This window comes from Oncorhynchus keta, chromosome 19 (assembly GCF_023373465.1).
Source record: "Oncorhynchus keta strain PuntledgeMale-10-30-2019 chromosome 19, Oket_V2, whole genome shotgun sequence".
Classification (NCBI taxonomy): Eukaryota; Metazoa; Chordata; class Actinopteri; order Salmoniformes; family Salmonidae; genus Oncorhynchus; species Oncorhynchus keta.
Window position 1 is genome coordinate 36,072,129 of NC_068439.1, and position 16,799 is coordinate 36,088,927.

The window sequence follows — 16,799 nt, forward strand, 5'->3', positions numbered from 1 at the left end:
AACCAGATCCTGGACATCATGGTTTTCAGTTGGTTGGATTCCCAATCTAAAACTCTATTCTCCTACATCAAACATGTATCTACCATAAACCCAAATGGTGGCTCTCTGTACTCAGCAAAACTTCACAGTTCACACCCTTTTGAAGTCATCTGCCACCATTTCCCCGCATTCCGTTATCAGAGGAACAGGTGGGAACAGGTGTGAATAGGCACTCTGCCACTTTGGGGCAGACTGGGGGCACAATCGCCAATCTGCTCATTAATTTATTTATTTTTATCACTGATTAATAGGCTAAGCACAGAAAATACAAATTGTCATGCTTCCTTCTGAGATGACATTGTGACAAAAATATTACGTATTTAATTTCTAACTGTTGAGTTTATGAGGAAGCTAAATAAAAGAGGTGCGTAGCCTAAATGAGTTCCTGATCTCAACAGAGATACATATTTTCTTGCTTTCCCCAGAACAAAAGTCAAGGGGAAACAAACCTTCGTAGGACATGCATTTTCTGCTACTTGCTTGACGTGGATTAGAGCGTTCTATTCTAATCCATATCCTGGATCATTTAGCCGTTTATATGCACCCGCTCAATGTCAATGAATCAGAACACACCCACCATGCGGACGGACCTATATTCTATGCAGTCCCTCAGTGAGCGCAATTTAATAGCTAGCCTAAATGTACAATTAGCAAAGCATGCAGCCTAGGCTGTACACAATCATTTCCCAGACTGCCACTCTTTGAATTTATATGGTTATCTGCAACATCAAATGTAATTGCATGCCATTTATCTATCACAGTCAATGTCACACCGATTACAGTAGGTGTCAACATATAAGGGCACGTACTGCCATAACAACAAAACGTATTATTCTATAGAACATAAAAAAGACAAACAATACCCTACGAAGCCTAAATAAATATTAAAATACACAATTAATGAATTAGTCCCCAAGGTGTTACCTTCATGTCGCCTATCACTGTTTGAAAAAGTCCTCCGAGTGCACTGCATTCTCTTTCAATGACAGTCTCCATTTTCAGCACTGTATGGACTGTTTATCTTGCCAAAACTGTAGTGAAAATGTGTTTTCTGTTCTCCAATACTGACTGAAAAATTAACTCAATGGTAAAGTCTCTTTTAATGGCAAATATCCTTTCAAAGACTTGCTGCAGTATCCTGTATGCCGCACTCCCGAACGATGGAAAGCAAAACAGCGGTGAGATATAAACCCCACGTTAGTATCCACACAGAGATAAATTCCATGTTTTTGCGTTTAAGACCATACTGAAAGAAGAATAAAAATATTAACTCATAGAGAAAACACCAGGTGTTGAAAAACGTGAGATAAAAACGAAAACAATTCGAGGATTATCACGGCATAGTCGAGGGTTCATGAAGTTTCTTGCCACAGCTGACATACGAATTGCAAGTGTTTTACTCATGCGCGTGAGCTTGCGAAACTTGGGCGCGCGTCCGCGTCGCCCCTCCTTTTGAGGCTAGCAGTCTACGAGGCTACTGTACTTCCATGCATGGTCGTGAGTGGATCATATAATAAAATACAAAGGGTGTGGAAAAAACTAAACAGTAAATATGTTTTTATATCACATCTAATACAGTCAGTAATCCTTAGATGTCATGTGAGATTTAGATTTCACATGTCATAAACGCATAGTAGGCCTGTCTACATCAGGGATCATGAAATACAGTAGATTAAGTCGTGCGCCGATTTTTTCTTCAACGGATGTTCAGGTGCCAGAACATAATTACAAATAATTTGTAGACTGCAAATTGACCGCAATAAACACCGATAGATATAATATTTGACTAAAACATAATAATTTTAACCTTGCTTACATTTGTATAAAATTACATCAATTATATTTCTCTGTTATGCGTGGGAATACTTTGGAACAGATTTCCAAAATTAAAATCACTTGGAGCTGATTTGCTGGTGTATTTTATGTCCAACAAAAACAGATATATACTGAACAAAAAATATAAACGCAACATGTAAAGTGTTGGGCCCAAAATTATCCATCCACCTGACAGGTGTGGCATATCAAGAAAGTGATTAAACAGCATGATCATTCATTACACAGTTGCACCTTGTGGTGCATTCTATAATGTGCAGTTTTGTCACTCAACACAAAGTCACAGATGTCTCAAGTTTTGAGGGAGCATGCATTTGGCATACTGACAGCAGAAATATCCACTAGAGTCATTGCCAGAGAATGAAATGTTAATTTCTCTACCATAAGCCACCTCCAATATTGTTTTAGACAATTCAGCTTTACATCCAACCAGCAGACCACATGCAACCACACCAGCCCACTTCTGGCTTGTTCAACTGTATCATCTTTTTATTTTACTAGGCAAGTCAGTTAAGAACAAATTCTTATTTTCAATGACAGCCTAGGAACTGTCTGTTCAGGGGCAGAACGACAGAGTTGTTGTACCTTGTCAGCTTGGGGATTTGAACTTGCAACCTTTTGGTTACTGGTCCAACACTCTAACCACTAGGCTACCCAGCCACCTGGACAGCTGAAGACACTGAGGAATACTTCTGTCTGTAATAAAGCCATTTGTGGGGAAAAACTCATTCTAATTGGCTGGGCCTGGCTCCGAGTGGGTGGGTCTAGCTCCCAAGTGGGTGGGCCTACACCCTCCTAGGCCCAACAATGGCTGCGCCCCTTCCAGTCATGTAAAATCCAAAGATTAGGGCCTAATTAATTGATTTCAATTGACTGATATCCTAATATGAACTGTAACTCAGTAAAATCTTTGAAATTGTGTCATGTTGCATTTATATTTTTGTTCAGTATTTATACAACCTTTTTTTGGGGGGGTCTCAGAAAACTTTGGGGGTATCCTGGCCTACTATGTGTATTGTGATTGAACCAGGGACCTCTAGCTATAGTCATCAGCAGGCTAATTTGTCAAACTAGTAGGCTCATTTGAAATATGTGATCACTTATACTTGTAATCAGTGGCGGTTCTAGCTTGTATGGCTCCCTGGGCGAACTCCCCTTCAGCCCCACAAAAAAAGCACCATTCTGCACTAACTGTCATTTTTATTCAGACATTTGGAACAACACAAATAAGTAATCATAACATTTAAAATGATATAAATATAAATATATATGCAAAAATAAGACTAATAAATATTAAAAAGAAGTGACAATAAAAAGGAGAATCGAATTGTTACACTATTACCCCAATGCCAACAAAAATCACACAAATAAAATTAAATTGCACAAATCCTAAATCACACAAATAAAGAAATACAATAACACACTTATAAAGAAGAGAACCTGATTATTACACTATTGTACTTCAAACAAGAAATGTACAAACTAAATTGCACAACTAATTGCATTAGTACTGTAAAAAGTTAGAGGTGCGCTATTTGATAGATTCCCCCGCTCCCTCTACCCCGGGCTTCCAGTGGAAAGACCTGAGGTCAACCTACCCCTACCTATAGGTTAGGAACAGGGAGAGAAGGGATAGCTACAGGTTAGGGACAGGGATAGATGTAATAGCTACAGGTTAGGGACAGGGAGAGAAGGGATAGCTACAGGTTAGGAACAGGGAGAGAGGGGACAGCTACAGGTTAGGAACAGGGAGAGAAGGGATAGCTACAGGTTAGGGACAGGGAGAGAAAGTATGTAAATAAATAGAATTCCATCTCCTTTCTAGCCATAATTCTTTGTCATAGTAAATTGACACAAAGCTAAACCAAGTTCCATTAACATAATACAGTGGTAAGCCAAAATGGGCAATGTTTTCACTATCCTATTTTTTATGTTCAAATGAACAGTACTGTATAACCAATGCAGCTATGGCCACCTAGCGGTTATTCTAGTAACACTATCTCCATCAGGTTTCAAGTTTTATTTGTTGTACTGTATGTACAAGATACACATGGTATGTACAAGATACACACTGGCCAATGAAATGCTTACTTGCAGGTTCCATCTCGACAATGCAACAATACAAATAAATAATAAAATACGAACATAAAGTAAATGGTTCAGTAAAATATAATAAAATGTTTAGCATACATGTAAGTATAATACAGGGAGCACAATTTGTCCAATATTTACAGTTGTTTTTGGGAAGGGGGGATTGGCAGGCAAGTGTTAAAATTGTGCAGTATTTAGCAATAATAAATATGATTCTGGTAGAGTTGTGATGTGTATGTAGCATGAATGTGTGTGTGTGTGTGTGTGTGTGTGTGTGTGTGTGTGTGTGTGTGTGTGTGTGTGTGTGTGTGTGTGTGTGTGTGTGTGTGTGTGTGTGTGTGTGTGTGTGTGTGTGTGTGTGTGTGTGTGTGTGTGTTTGCGAGAGTGAGTGCATGTGTGCTAAGGTGTGGACAGTGCCATGTTGCCATGACATCAATGGGATGAGGATCAGTTGTCGCTAGGGTTTGGGTTGTGATTGAGTAGAGTACAAAGTAGGTTAGAGTAAGATACACCAAGGTTGTAGTTGTCGTTGAGGCTAGGGTTAGGGTTGAACTGTTAAGGTTGAACTGGAATGTGGACATGAAGCTAGGGTTAATGTTAGGGTTGTAGTTGAGGCTAGGGTTAGGGTTGAACCGGGATGTGGACATGAAGCTAGAGTTAAGGTATAGGTTTGGATTCTGGTTGTAATTGGTTATGAATGAGGGCAGCTACGAATTGTAGTGTACCACAGACTACCACAAGAGGTCCTCACATGATTGCAAAAGTGGCATAGGCTACAAGAGCTACTGTATTTTCATCACAATCAATCACATTAGGCATGAAATATTGACAGTAAAAACACATTGAGACTGAGATATCAGATTTTTGTGGGATCTAATTGAATGTAGCTTGTTCCCTTAGGAATATGTCATTTAATAAAATTAACACTTGTGGAAAATCTCACACCATCCACATAGTAGTCTGCCATTTACTGCACCTCAGCCTCAAGGCCTGTTGAATATTCTATGACTAGAAAAAAACATGTTTAATTTCTTACTGGAGGTCCCATGTTTTGTGCCATCAAGCCAGGTGTAATAACATTTACTACATTTTGTATCTGATGATACTTTCACTCCTAGCTTTTAAAAAGTATTATTAGTACACACAGGTATCATAACTATAGCGTATGACTCAGACAGAAAACTCAACTTCTCTCACAGCAGGAAATGTGTTATCAATCAATGTACACTCAAGCTTCCCCCTTGGAAGTCAGTGTCCCAACATAGGGTTCTGTTCATTAACACACACTGTAGTAAAAATGTTTTGCAACATGAAACATTTGTTATTGGGGGACCCTGGCAATAGGTCAACAACCATAGAGAATCGAAAGGCACATCATTAGCTCCAGGCTATCAGCGAGTATTACATAGTCTTTAATTTAGCCATCAGACTCCACCAGCTCTATTTCTTATTATGTGGCACAGCTGCAGAGCCCCCAAACAGCATCCCTATATTGGCATCCCCCTCTTTCCTCCCAACTCCAAATCCGTGCTAATAATCCTCCCATCATCCCTTGGTACAGACATCTTGATTAGAGGCTGTCTTCATTTCCTCTATGGCTGCTCTGTGTTGGCACAGGCTCCTCTGATGCATTTGAGAATGGCTTAGTCCGAAAGGGAGGCGTGCAAAACCAAAAGAGGCCCTGGATTGGCACTTTAAATACAGAGCCGGTGGAGTTAATGACAAAGAGCACACAGCGTCATTACGGTCAGTTCCGGCTGGGCTGGATGAAATAACAGGAATCAGACGTTTGTATGGGCCAGTGGTGGAAAAAGTACCCAATTGTCATACTTGAGTAAAAGTAAAGATACCTTAAAAGAAAATTACTCAAGTAAAAGTGAAAGTCACCCAGTTAAATAATACTTTAGTAACACTCTAAAAGTATTTGGTTTTAAATATACTTACAGTGGGGCAAAAAAGTATTTAGTCAGCCACCAATTGTGCAAGTTCTCCCACTTAAAAAGATGAGAGAGGCCTTTAATTATCATCATAGGTACACTTCATCTATGACAGACTAAATGAGAAAAAAAAATCCAGAAAATCACATTGTAGGATTTTTAATTAATTTATTTGCAAATGATGGTGGAAAATAAGTATTTGGTCAATAACAAAAGTTTATCTCAATACTTTGTTATATACCCTTTGTTGGCAATGACAGAGGTCAAACGTTTTCTGTAAGTCTTCACAAGGTTTTCACACACTGTTGCTGGTATTTTGGCCCATTCCTCCATGCAGATCTCCTCTAGAGCAGGGATGTTTTGGGGCTGTTGCTGGGCAACACAGACTTTCAACTCCCTCCAAAGATTTTCTATAGGGTTGAGATCTGGAGACTGGCTAGGCCACTCCAGGACCTTGAAATGCTTCTTACGAAGCCACTCCTTCGTTGCCCGGGCGGTGTGTTTGGGATCATTGTCATGCTGAAAGACCCAGCCACGTTTCATCTTCAATGCTCTTGCTGATGGAAGGAGGTTTTCACTCAAAATCTCACGATACATGGCCCCATTCATTCTTTCCTTTACACGGATCAGTCGTCCTGGTCCCTTTGCAGAAAAACAGCCCCAAAGCATGATGTTTCCACCCCCATGCTTCACAGTAGGTATGGTGTTCTTTGGAAGCAACTCAGCATTCTTTGTTCTCCAAACACGACGAGTTGAGTTTTTACCGAAAAGTTATATTTTGGTTTCATCTGATCATATGACATTCTCCCAATCTTCTTCTGGATCATCCAAATGCTCTCTAGCAAACTTCAGACGGGCCTGGACATGTACTTGCTTAAGCAGGGGAACATGTCTGGCACTGCAGGATTTGAGTCCCTGGCGGCGTAGTGTGTTACTGATGGTAGGCTTTGTTACTTTGGTCCCAGCTCTCTGCAGGTCATTCACTAGGTCCCTACATGTGGTTCTGGGATTTTTGCTCACCGTTCTTGTGATCATTTTGAACCCACGGGGTGAGATCTTGCGTGGAGCCCCAGATCGAGGGAGATTATCAGTGGTCTTGTATGTCTTCCATTTCCTAATAATTGCTCCCACGGTTGATTTCTTCAAACCAAGCTGCTTACCTATTGCAGATTCAGTCTTCCCAGCCTGGTGCAGGTCTACAATTTTGTTTTTGGTGTCCTTTGACAGCTCTTTGGTCTTGGCCATTGTGGAGTTTGGAGTGTGACTGTTTGAGGTTGTGGACAGGTGTATTTTATACTGATAACAAGTTCAAACAGGTGCCATTAATACAGGTAATGAGTGGAGGACAGATGAGCCTCTTAAAGAAGAAGTTACAGGTCTGTGAGAGCCAGAAATCTTGCTTGGTTGTAGGTGACCAAATACTTATTTTCCACCATTATTTGCAAATAAATTCATTAAAGATCCTACAATGTGATCTTCTGGATTTTTTTTGTCATTTTGTCTGTCATAGTTGAAGTGTACCTATGATGAAAATTACAGGCCTCTCTTATCTTTTTAAGTGGGAGAACTTGCACAATTGGTGGCTGACTAAATACTTTTTTGCCCCACTGTAAGTATTAAAAGTAAATGTAATTTTTTATTTTTATTTTTTATTTCACCTTTATTTAACCAGGTAGGCTAGTTGAGAACAAGTTCTCATTTGCAACTGCGACCTGGCCAAGATAAAGCATAGCAGTGTGAACAGACAACACAGAGTTACACATGGAGTAAACAATTAGCAAGTCAATAACACAGTAGAAAAAAATGGGCAGTCTATATACAATGTGTGCAAAAGGCATGAGGAGGTAGGCGAATAATACAATTTTGCAGATTAACACTGGAGTGATAAATGATCAGATGGGCATGTACAGGTAGAGATATTGGTGTGCAAAAGAGCAGAAAAGTAAATAAATAAAAACAGTATAAAAACAGTATGGGAATGAGGTAGGTGAAAAAGGGTGAGCTATTTACCTATAGACTATGTACAACTGCAGCGATCGGTTAGCTGCTCGGATAGCTGATGTTTGAAGTTGGTGAGGGAGATAAAAGTCTCCAACTTCAAAGATTTTTGCAATTCGTTCCAGTCACAGGCAGCAGAGTACTGGAACGAAAGGCGGCCAAATGAGGTGTTGGCTTTAGGGATGATCAGTGAGATACACCTGCTGGAGCGCGTGCTACGGATGGGTGTTGCCATCGTGACCAGTGAACTGAGATAAGGCGGAGCTTTACCTAGCATGGACTTGTAAATGACCTGGAGCCAGTGGGTCTGGCGACGAATATGTAGTGAGGGCCAGCCGACTAGAGCATACAAGTCGCAGTGGTGGGTGGTATAAGGTGCTTTAGTGACAAAACGGATGGCACTGTTATAGACTGCATCCAGTTTGCTGAGTAGAGTGTTGGAAGCCATTTTGTAGATGACATCGCCGAAGTCGAGGATCGGTAGGATAGTCAGTTTTACTAGGGTAAGCTTGGCAGCGTGAGTGAAGGAGGCTTTGTTGCGGAATAGAAAGCCGACTCTGGATTTGATTTTTGATTGGAGATGTTTGATGTGAGTCTGGAAGGAGAGTTTGCAGTCTAGCCAGACACCTAGGTACTTATAGATGTCCACATATTCAAGGTTGGAACCATCCAGGGTGGTGATGCTAGTCGGGCATGCGGGTGCAGGCAGCGATCGGTTGAAAAGCATGCATTTGGTTTTACTCGCGTTTAAGAGCAGTTGGAGGCCACGGAAGGAGTGCTGTATGGCATTGAAGCTCGTTTGGAGGTTTGATAGCACAGTGTCCAATGACGGGCCGAAAGTATATAGAATGGTGTCGTCTGCGTAGAGGTGGATCAGGGAATCGCCCGCAGCAAGAGCAACATCATTGATATATACAGAGAAAAGAGTCGGCCCGAGAATTGAACCCTGTGGCACCCCCATAGAGACTGCCAGAGGACCGGACAGCATGCCCTCTGATTTGACACACTGAACTCTGTCTGCAAAGTAATTGGTGAACCAGGCAAGGCAGTCATCCGAAAAACCGAGGCTGTTGAGTCTGCCGATAAGAATTTGGTGATTGACAGAGTCGAAAGCCTTGGCGAGGTCGATGAAGACGGCTGCACAGTACTGTCTTTTATCGATGGCGGTTATGATATCATTTAGTACCTTGAGTGTGGCTGAGGTGCACCCGTGACCGGCTCGGAAACCAGATTGCACAGCGGAGAAGGTACGGTGGGATTGCAAAAAATTGCAAAAAATATATTTAAGTATTAAAAGTCCAAATGAAAGTATAAATCATTTCACATTCCTTATACAGTACTAAACAAACAAGAGTGTCTCGATTGTCTTGTTTAAAAAAATATATGGATAGACAGGGGCACGCTCCAACACTGACATAATTTACAAACTAAGCTACTTTTGGGTGTCAGGGAAAATGTATGGAGAAAACACTACATTTTTGTCTTTAGGAATGTAGTGAAGTAAAAGTGGCCAAAATTATAAATAGTAGATACCCCAAAAAACGTTTACTTAAGTACTTTACACCACTGGTATGGGGGAACCCACCTGTAACGGCAACAGGGGAGATAAAATAGACTCACTGTGGCTGGTGGTGGAGGGATCAATGGGGAGGACAGGCTCATTGTAATGGCTGGAATTAAATGAATGTGACAGTATCAAAAACATGCAAATTAATGTTGTCCGTACATTTTTTTTAGTGGGGAAAAACAATTATAAACACAACTTTTGGTTGTATGTGTTTGCTACCATCCCATTCATTACATTCCACCCACTACAATCTATTAAAATCTTGTCTAGCAGTGTGGTGGAAGATCCATCCAGGGAATGGATTGTGACATGTTATTTTCAGGTTTCAATCTTTGGTTGCACATGCCAAACCGCTATGGGTCACCTAAAGAACAGAGCATAAACACAATTTGATTAACCAGGAGGTAATGAATGAATACATCTCAAATATCTGAAATTGATTTTTTTGTGTTCAATTGATGGCCTCTTCTCTAACAATGGCAGGGCCAGGTAACTCACACAAATTATCATGGAACCTACCAAGTACAACCCTAAATCCATAAACATGGGCACCCTCATAGATATCATCCTGACCAACCTGCCCTCTAAATACATCTCTGCTGGCTTCAACCAGGATCTCAGCGATCACTGCCTCACTGCCTGCGTCCGTAATGGGTCCGCGGTCAAACAACCACCCCTCATCACTGTCAAGCACTACCTAAAACACTTCAGCGAGCAGGCCTTTCTAATCGACCTGGCCCGGGTATCCTGGAAGGATATTGACCTCATTCTGTCAGTAGAGGATGCCTGGTTATTCTTTAAGAGTAACTTTCTCACCAAATTAACAAACAGATCACTGACCATTTCGAATTCCACCGTACCTTCTCCGCTATGCAATCTGGTTTCCGAGCTGGTCATGGGTGCACCTCCAGCCACGCTCAAGGTCCTAAACGATATCATAACCGCCATCGATAAAAGACAATACTGTGCAGCCGTATTCATCGATGTGGCCAAGGCTTTCGACTCTGTCAATCCCCGCACTCTTAGCGGCAGACTCAACAGCCTTGGTTTCTCAAATTACTGCCTCGCCTGGTTTACCAACTACGTCAGAAAGAGTTCAGTGTGTCAAATCGGAGGGCCTGTTGTCCGGACCTCTGGTAGTCTCTATGGGGGTGCCACAGGGTTCAATTCTCGGGCCCACTCTTGTCTCTGTATACATCAATTATGTCACTCTTGCTGCTGGTGATTCTCTGATCCACCTCTATGCACACGACACCATTCTGTATACTTCTGGCCCTTCTTTGGACACTGTGTTAACAAACCTCCAGACGAGCTTCAATGCCATACAACTCTCCTTCCGTAGCCACCAACTGCTCTTAAATGCAAGTAAAACTAAATGCATATTCTTCAACCGATCGCTGCCCGCACCTGCCTACCCCTCAAGCATCACTACTCTGGACGGTTCTGACTTAGGTATTTGTAGTTGTCCACATATTCTAAGTGTCTGGTTAGACTGTAAACTCTCCTTCCAGACTCACATTAAGCATCTCCAAATCAAAATTAAATCGGCTTCCTATTTCGCAACAAAGCATCCTTCACTCATGATGTCAAACATACCCTCGTAAAACTGACTATCCCACCGATCCTTGACTTCGGCGATGTCATTTACAAAATACCTTCCAACACTCTACTCAGCAAATCGGATGAAGTCTATCACAGTGCCATCCATTTTGTCACCATATACTACCCAACAAGGTGACCTGTATGCTCTCATCGGCTGGCCCTCGCTTCATATTCGTCGCCAAACCCACTGGCTCCAGGAAATCTATAAGTCTTTGCTAGGTAAAGCCCCGCCTTAGCTCACTAGTCACCATAGCAGTACCCACCGTAGCATGCGCTCCAGCAGGTATATTTCACTGGTCACCCCCAAAGCCAGCTCCTCGTTTGGCCGCCTTTCCTTCCAGTTCTCTGCTGCCAATGACTGAAATGAATTGCACAAATCACTGAAGCTGGAGACTCATATCTCCCTCACTAACTTTAAGCATCAGCTGTCAAAGCAGCTTACAGATCATTACACCTGTACATAACCCATCTGTAAATAGCCCACCCAACTACAGTTGAAGTCGAAAGATTACATACACCTTAGCCAAATACATATAAACTCAGTTTTTCACGATTCCTGACATTTAATCTTGGTAAATAATTCCCTGTTTTAGGTCGGTTAGGATCACCACTTTATTTTAAGAATGTGACATTTCAGAATAATAGTAGAGTGATTTATTTCAGCTTTTATTTCTTTCATCACAATTGGTATTTGGTAGCATTGCCTTTACATTTTTTTTTACTTGGGTCAAACGTTTTGGGTAGGCTTCCACAAGCTTCCCACAATAAGTTGGGTGATTTTTGGCCCATTCCTCCTGACAGAGCTGGTGTAGCTGAGTCAGGTTTGTTGGCCTCCTTGCTCGCACATGCTTTTTCAGTTCTGCCCACAAATGTTCTATGGGATTGTGTCGCACTGCTTTGCTTCATCTTGGTCAGGTCTTTGCTTCATCTTGGTCAGGTCGCAGTTGTAAATGAGAACTTGTTCCTAACTGGTTACATGAAATATTAAAAATAAAATAAAAACTGACTAGTTATATAGCAGTCTATGTACCTCTATGTACCTTGATCTTCTATTTTTTTGAAAAATGATTTCTATGACCGATATCCATTTGTTTTAATGTTTCTTTTAAATGCTTTGAAAGCTTCAACTTCACTCAGGACAAGTACGGATTTAAGAGTTGGGTAGCATGACTAATGCATTCTTACTGAGTTCAGAGCGAAAAAAGTCACGAACTGTGTTCGAATACTCATTCTAACCATACTACTTGTGATGTAAATTTGATTACGTTGTATGCTTATTAGTCATAGTATGGATACAGTTAGCATGCAAAAGTTTCCAGATGTCGTACTACATTCACCAAAGCGATGGACACTATTTCTGTGCTTTTAGGGCCCATAATGCAATTCTTAAGAAAATGGTTCACGTTTTCAGATTTGAAGAAAATTACGGAAAATATGTAGCCGAAGTCCAACGAGAGCGGATACAAATTTGTTGCTTTAACTAATTATGACAAATGATAAGAAATTGTTGAGCAAAGTAATAAAGTAATGACTTTTCAAATAAGTTACGTTACACATTATGTTGTCTGACAATTTGTTAGCTACGCTATCCTAACGAACCGCATAGCATATCATTACAGTAATATGTACCGCACCGAGGTAAAGACAGATTCAGGTTGGATATTTGACGGATATTCACCTGTAGTTTTCCTTACGTCCACCAACAGCAGTTCGGAACCGTCAACATGTTGACAAATCAAAATGTTCAAATTTCAATAGTTCTTTAACTATTACTCCTAAAACTTTCAAAACTGATTCTAACTGGCCTCCTGGGTGGCGCAGTGGTTACGGGCGCTGTACTGCAGCGCCACCTGGGTTTGTGCCCAGACTCTGTTGTAACCGGCCGCGACCGGGAGGTCCGTGGGGCGATGCACAATTGGCCTAGCGTTGTCCGTGTTAGGGAGGGCCAGTAGAGATATCCTTGTCTCATCGCGCACCAGCGACTCCTATGTGCACGCCAACCAAGGTTGCCAGGTGCACGGTGTTTCCTCCGACACATTGGTGTGGCTGGATTCCGGGTTGGATGCGTGCTGTGTTAAGAAGCAGTGCGGCTTGGTTGGGTTGTGTATCGGAGGAAGCATGACTTTCAACCTTCGTCTCTCCCGAGCCCGTACGGGAGTTGAGACAAGATAGTAGCTACTAAAACAATTGGATACCACGAAATTGGGGAGAAAAAGGGGTAAAATAAAAATGGTTTTAGCTAACCCGTAGACACACATTGCACACACTTTTTCTGCGCCGATTTACGTCTAGCACTATTTTAAATTATTTATTAACATTTTTGAATTTCAATGGCTCCTTGGTCATGTGACCTACTGAATTTAAACAAAGTTCAGAATGTACACTCAGTGGGCCTACACATTGCACATCCATTTTCATCTCACAAGTTTTTACATTAATTTTTCAAACTTCAAAAGCTCCTTGGTCATTTGATATACTGACTTCAAACAAGGTTCAGAATCTACACTCAGCTAGCCTACACATTGCACACCCTTTAGTTTGTCCATTTTAATCGCAAGCAATTTACATGAATTTTCAATGTTTTTCAATGATTCAAATTGCAATAGTTCCTTGGCATGTGACCGACTGGACTCAAAGAAGGTTCAGAATGTCCACTGACTACCCTTCTATATTACACACCCTGTAGTTTGTCCATTTTCATCTCACACAATTTTACATTAATTTTCCAACTTTCAAATCTCAAAAGCTCCTTGGTAATGTGACCTACTGATCTCAAACTACTTTCAGAAAGTCCACGGACTGGCGGAGACGGGCGCCACGAGGCATCCAATGTGGTAACGCGACCGATCCTGCAGAAGTTGGCGGGAGCCCGGGGGTAGAGTTCTTTTTCTTTGTGAAGGACAGGGCGCCCTGGAATGGATTCGCCCCAAGAGGGGCCCAAGCCATCGAATATCTAACCTGAAACTGTCTTTACCTTGGTATGTAACAGCCGGGTATTTTAACTACCTACTGTAATGTTATTTTAGCTACTAGTACAACAAACTTCAGAGTATATTTACTTTATGCTATTTAACTAACTACCCAACATTTATTCTCTCCAGAAATAAGTCTCTCACTGTTGCCGCCTGCTACCGACCCCCCTCAGCTCCCAGCTGTGCCCTGGACACCATTTGTGAATTGATCGCCCCCCATCTAGCTTCAGAGTTTGTTCTGTTAGGCGACCTAAACTGGGATATGCTTAACACCCCGGCAGTCCTACAATCTAAGCTAGATGCCCTCAATCTCACACAAATCATCAAGGAACCACCAGGTACAACCCTAACTCCGTAAACAAGGGTACCCTCATAGACATCATCCTGACCAACTGGCCCTCCAAATACACCTCCGCTGTCTTCAACCAGGATCTCAGCGATCACTGCCTCATTGCCTGTATCCGCCACGGAGCCGCAGTCAAACGACCACCCCTCATCACTGTCAAACGCTCCCTAAAACACTTCTGTGAGCAGGCCTTTCTAATCGACCTGGCCCGGGTATCCTGGAAGGACATTGACCTCATCCCGTCAGTTGAGGATGCCTGGTCATTCTTTAAGAGTAACTTTCTCACCATTTTAGATAAGCATGCTCCGTTCAGAAAATGCAGAACCAAGAACAGATACAGCCCTTGGTTCACTCCAGACCTGACTGCCCTCGACCAGCACAAAAACATCATGTGGCGGACTGCAATAGCATCGAACAGTCCCCGCGATATGCAACTGTTCAGGGAAGTCAGGAACCAATACACGCAGTCAGTCAGGAAAGCTAAGGCCAGCTACTTCAGGCAGAAGTTTGCATCCTGTAGCTCCAACTCCAAAAAGTTCTGGGACACTGAAGTCCATGGAGAACAAGAGCACCTCCTCCCAGCTGCCCACTGCACTGAGGCTAGGTAACACGGTCACCACCGATAAATCCATGATTATCGAAAACTTCAATAAGTATTTCTCAACGGCTGGCCATGCCTTCCGCCTGGCTACTCCAACCTCGGCCAACAGCTCCGCCCCCCCCGCAGCTCCTCGCCCAAGCCTCTCCAGGTTCTCCTTTACCCAAATCCAGATAGCAGATGTTCTGAAAGAGCTGCAAAACCTGGACCCGTACAAATCAGCTGGGCTTGACAATCTGGACCCTCTATTTCTGAAACTATCCGCCGCCATTGTCGCAACCCCTATTACCAGCCTGTTCAACCTCTCTTTCATATCGTCTGAGATCCCCAAGGATTGGAAAGCTGCCGCAGTCATCCCCCTCTTCAAAGGGGGAGACACCCTGGACCCAAACTGTTACAGACCTATATCCATCCTGCCCTGCCTATCTAAGGTCTTCGAAAGCCAAGTCAACAAACAGGTCACTGAGCATCTTCGAATCCCACCGTACCTTCTCCGCTGTGCAATCTGGTTTCCGAGCCGGTCACGGGTGCACCTCAGCCACACTCAAGGTATTAAACGATATCATAAACGCCATCGATAAAAGACAGTACTGTGCAGCCGTCTTCATCGACCTTGCCAAGGCCTTCGACTCAAATCAAGAGTCGGCTTTCTATTCCGCAACAAAGCCTCCTTCACTCACGCCGCCAAGCTTACCCTAGTAAAACTGACTATCCTACCGATCCTCGACTTCAGCGATGTCATCTACAAAATGGCTTCCAACACTCTACTCAGCAAACTGGATGCAGTCTATCACAGGGCCATCCGTTTTGTCACTAAAGCACCTTATACCACCCACCACTGCGACTTGTATGCTCTAGTCGGCTGGCCCTCGCTACATATTCGTCGCCAGACCCACTGGCTCCAGGTCATCTACAAGTCCATGCTAGGTAAAGCTCCGCCTTATCTCAGTTCACTGGTCACGATGGCAACACCCATCCGTAGCACGCGCTCCAGCAGGTGTATCTCACTGATCATCCCTAAAGCCAACACCTCATTTGGCCGCCTTTCGTTCCAGTACTCTGCTGCCTGTGACTGGAACGAATTGCAAAAATCGCTGAAGTTGGAGACTTATCTCCCTCACCAACTTCAAACATCAGCTATCTGAGCAGCTAACCGATCGCTGCTGCTGTACATAGTCTATTGGTAAATAGCCCACCCATTTTCACCTACCTCATTCCCATACTGTTTTTATACTGTTTTTATTTATTTACTTTTCTGCTCTTTTGCACACCAATATCTCTACCTGTACATGACCATCTGATCATTTATCACTCCATTGCTAATCTGCAAAATTGTAATTATTCGCCTACCTCATGCCTTTTGCACACATTGTATATAGACTTCCCATTTTTTCTACTGTGTTATTGACTTGTTAATTGTTTACTCCATGTGTAACTCTGTGTTGTCTGTTCACACTGCTATGCTTTATCTTGGCCAGGTGGCAGTTGCAAATGAGAACTTGTTCTCAACTAGCCTCATAGTCATAGTTTAGCTACATGGTATAGTCGTTCAGGTCCGTTCTTAAATTTGCTCTGGCCTATCGACTCCAACTTCAGAGCACTCTCGTCTGACTGCTAGAGGCAGAGTGCGAAAAACGGATGGATTTACACACTCAACACAGAGAGTAAATAAATAACTGATGAATTTAGAAACACTCAACACCTGTTGAATGTGACCGATGTCAGTAAATTTCTGCTTGGGTGAGTAAAATGACCAGAGTGAGGTGTTCTCTCATGTGTCTGTAAGTAGTTAGCCAGTTAGTTTGGGTGTTTGACA

At 42.5% G+C, this 16,799-nt stretch overlaps 1 protein-coding gene across 4 annotated transcripts in view; it reads right to left on the bottom strand.

The window, feature by feature from the left end:
* Nucleotides 1-1,463, bottom strand: part of LOC118398151 (protein MTSS 1-like) — a 51,371-nt gene extending 49,908 nt beyond the window's left edge. For 2 of the 4 annotated variants that reach the window (XM_052470353.1, XM_052470350.1), the window contains exon 1: nucleotides 964-1,462. In XM_052470353.1, coding sequence (XP_052326313.1) covers nucleotides 964-1,035 — 72 coding nt within the window. In that variant the 5' untranslated portion in view covers nucleotides 1,036-1,462. Of the gene's footprint in view, nucleotides 1-963 lie in introns of all 4 variants that reach the window. The other 2 variants (XM_052470352.1, XM_052470351.1) reach the window with 2 other exon arrangements.
* Nucleotides 1,464-16,799: the final 15,336 nt, after the last annotated feature.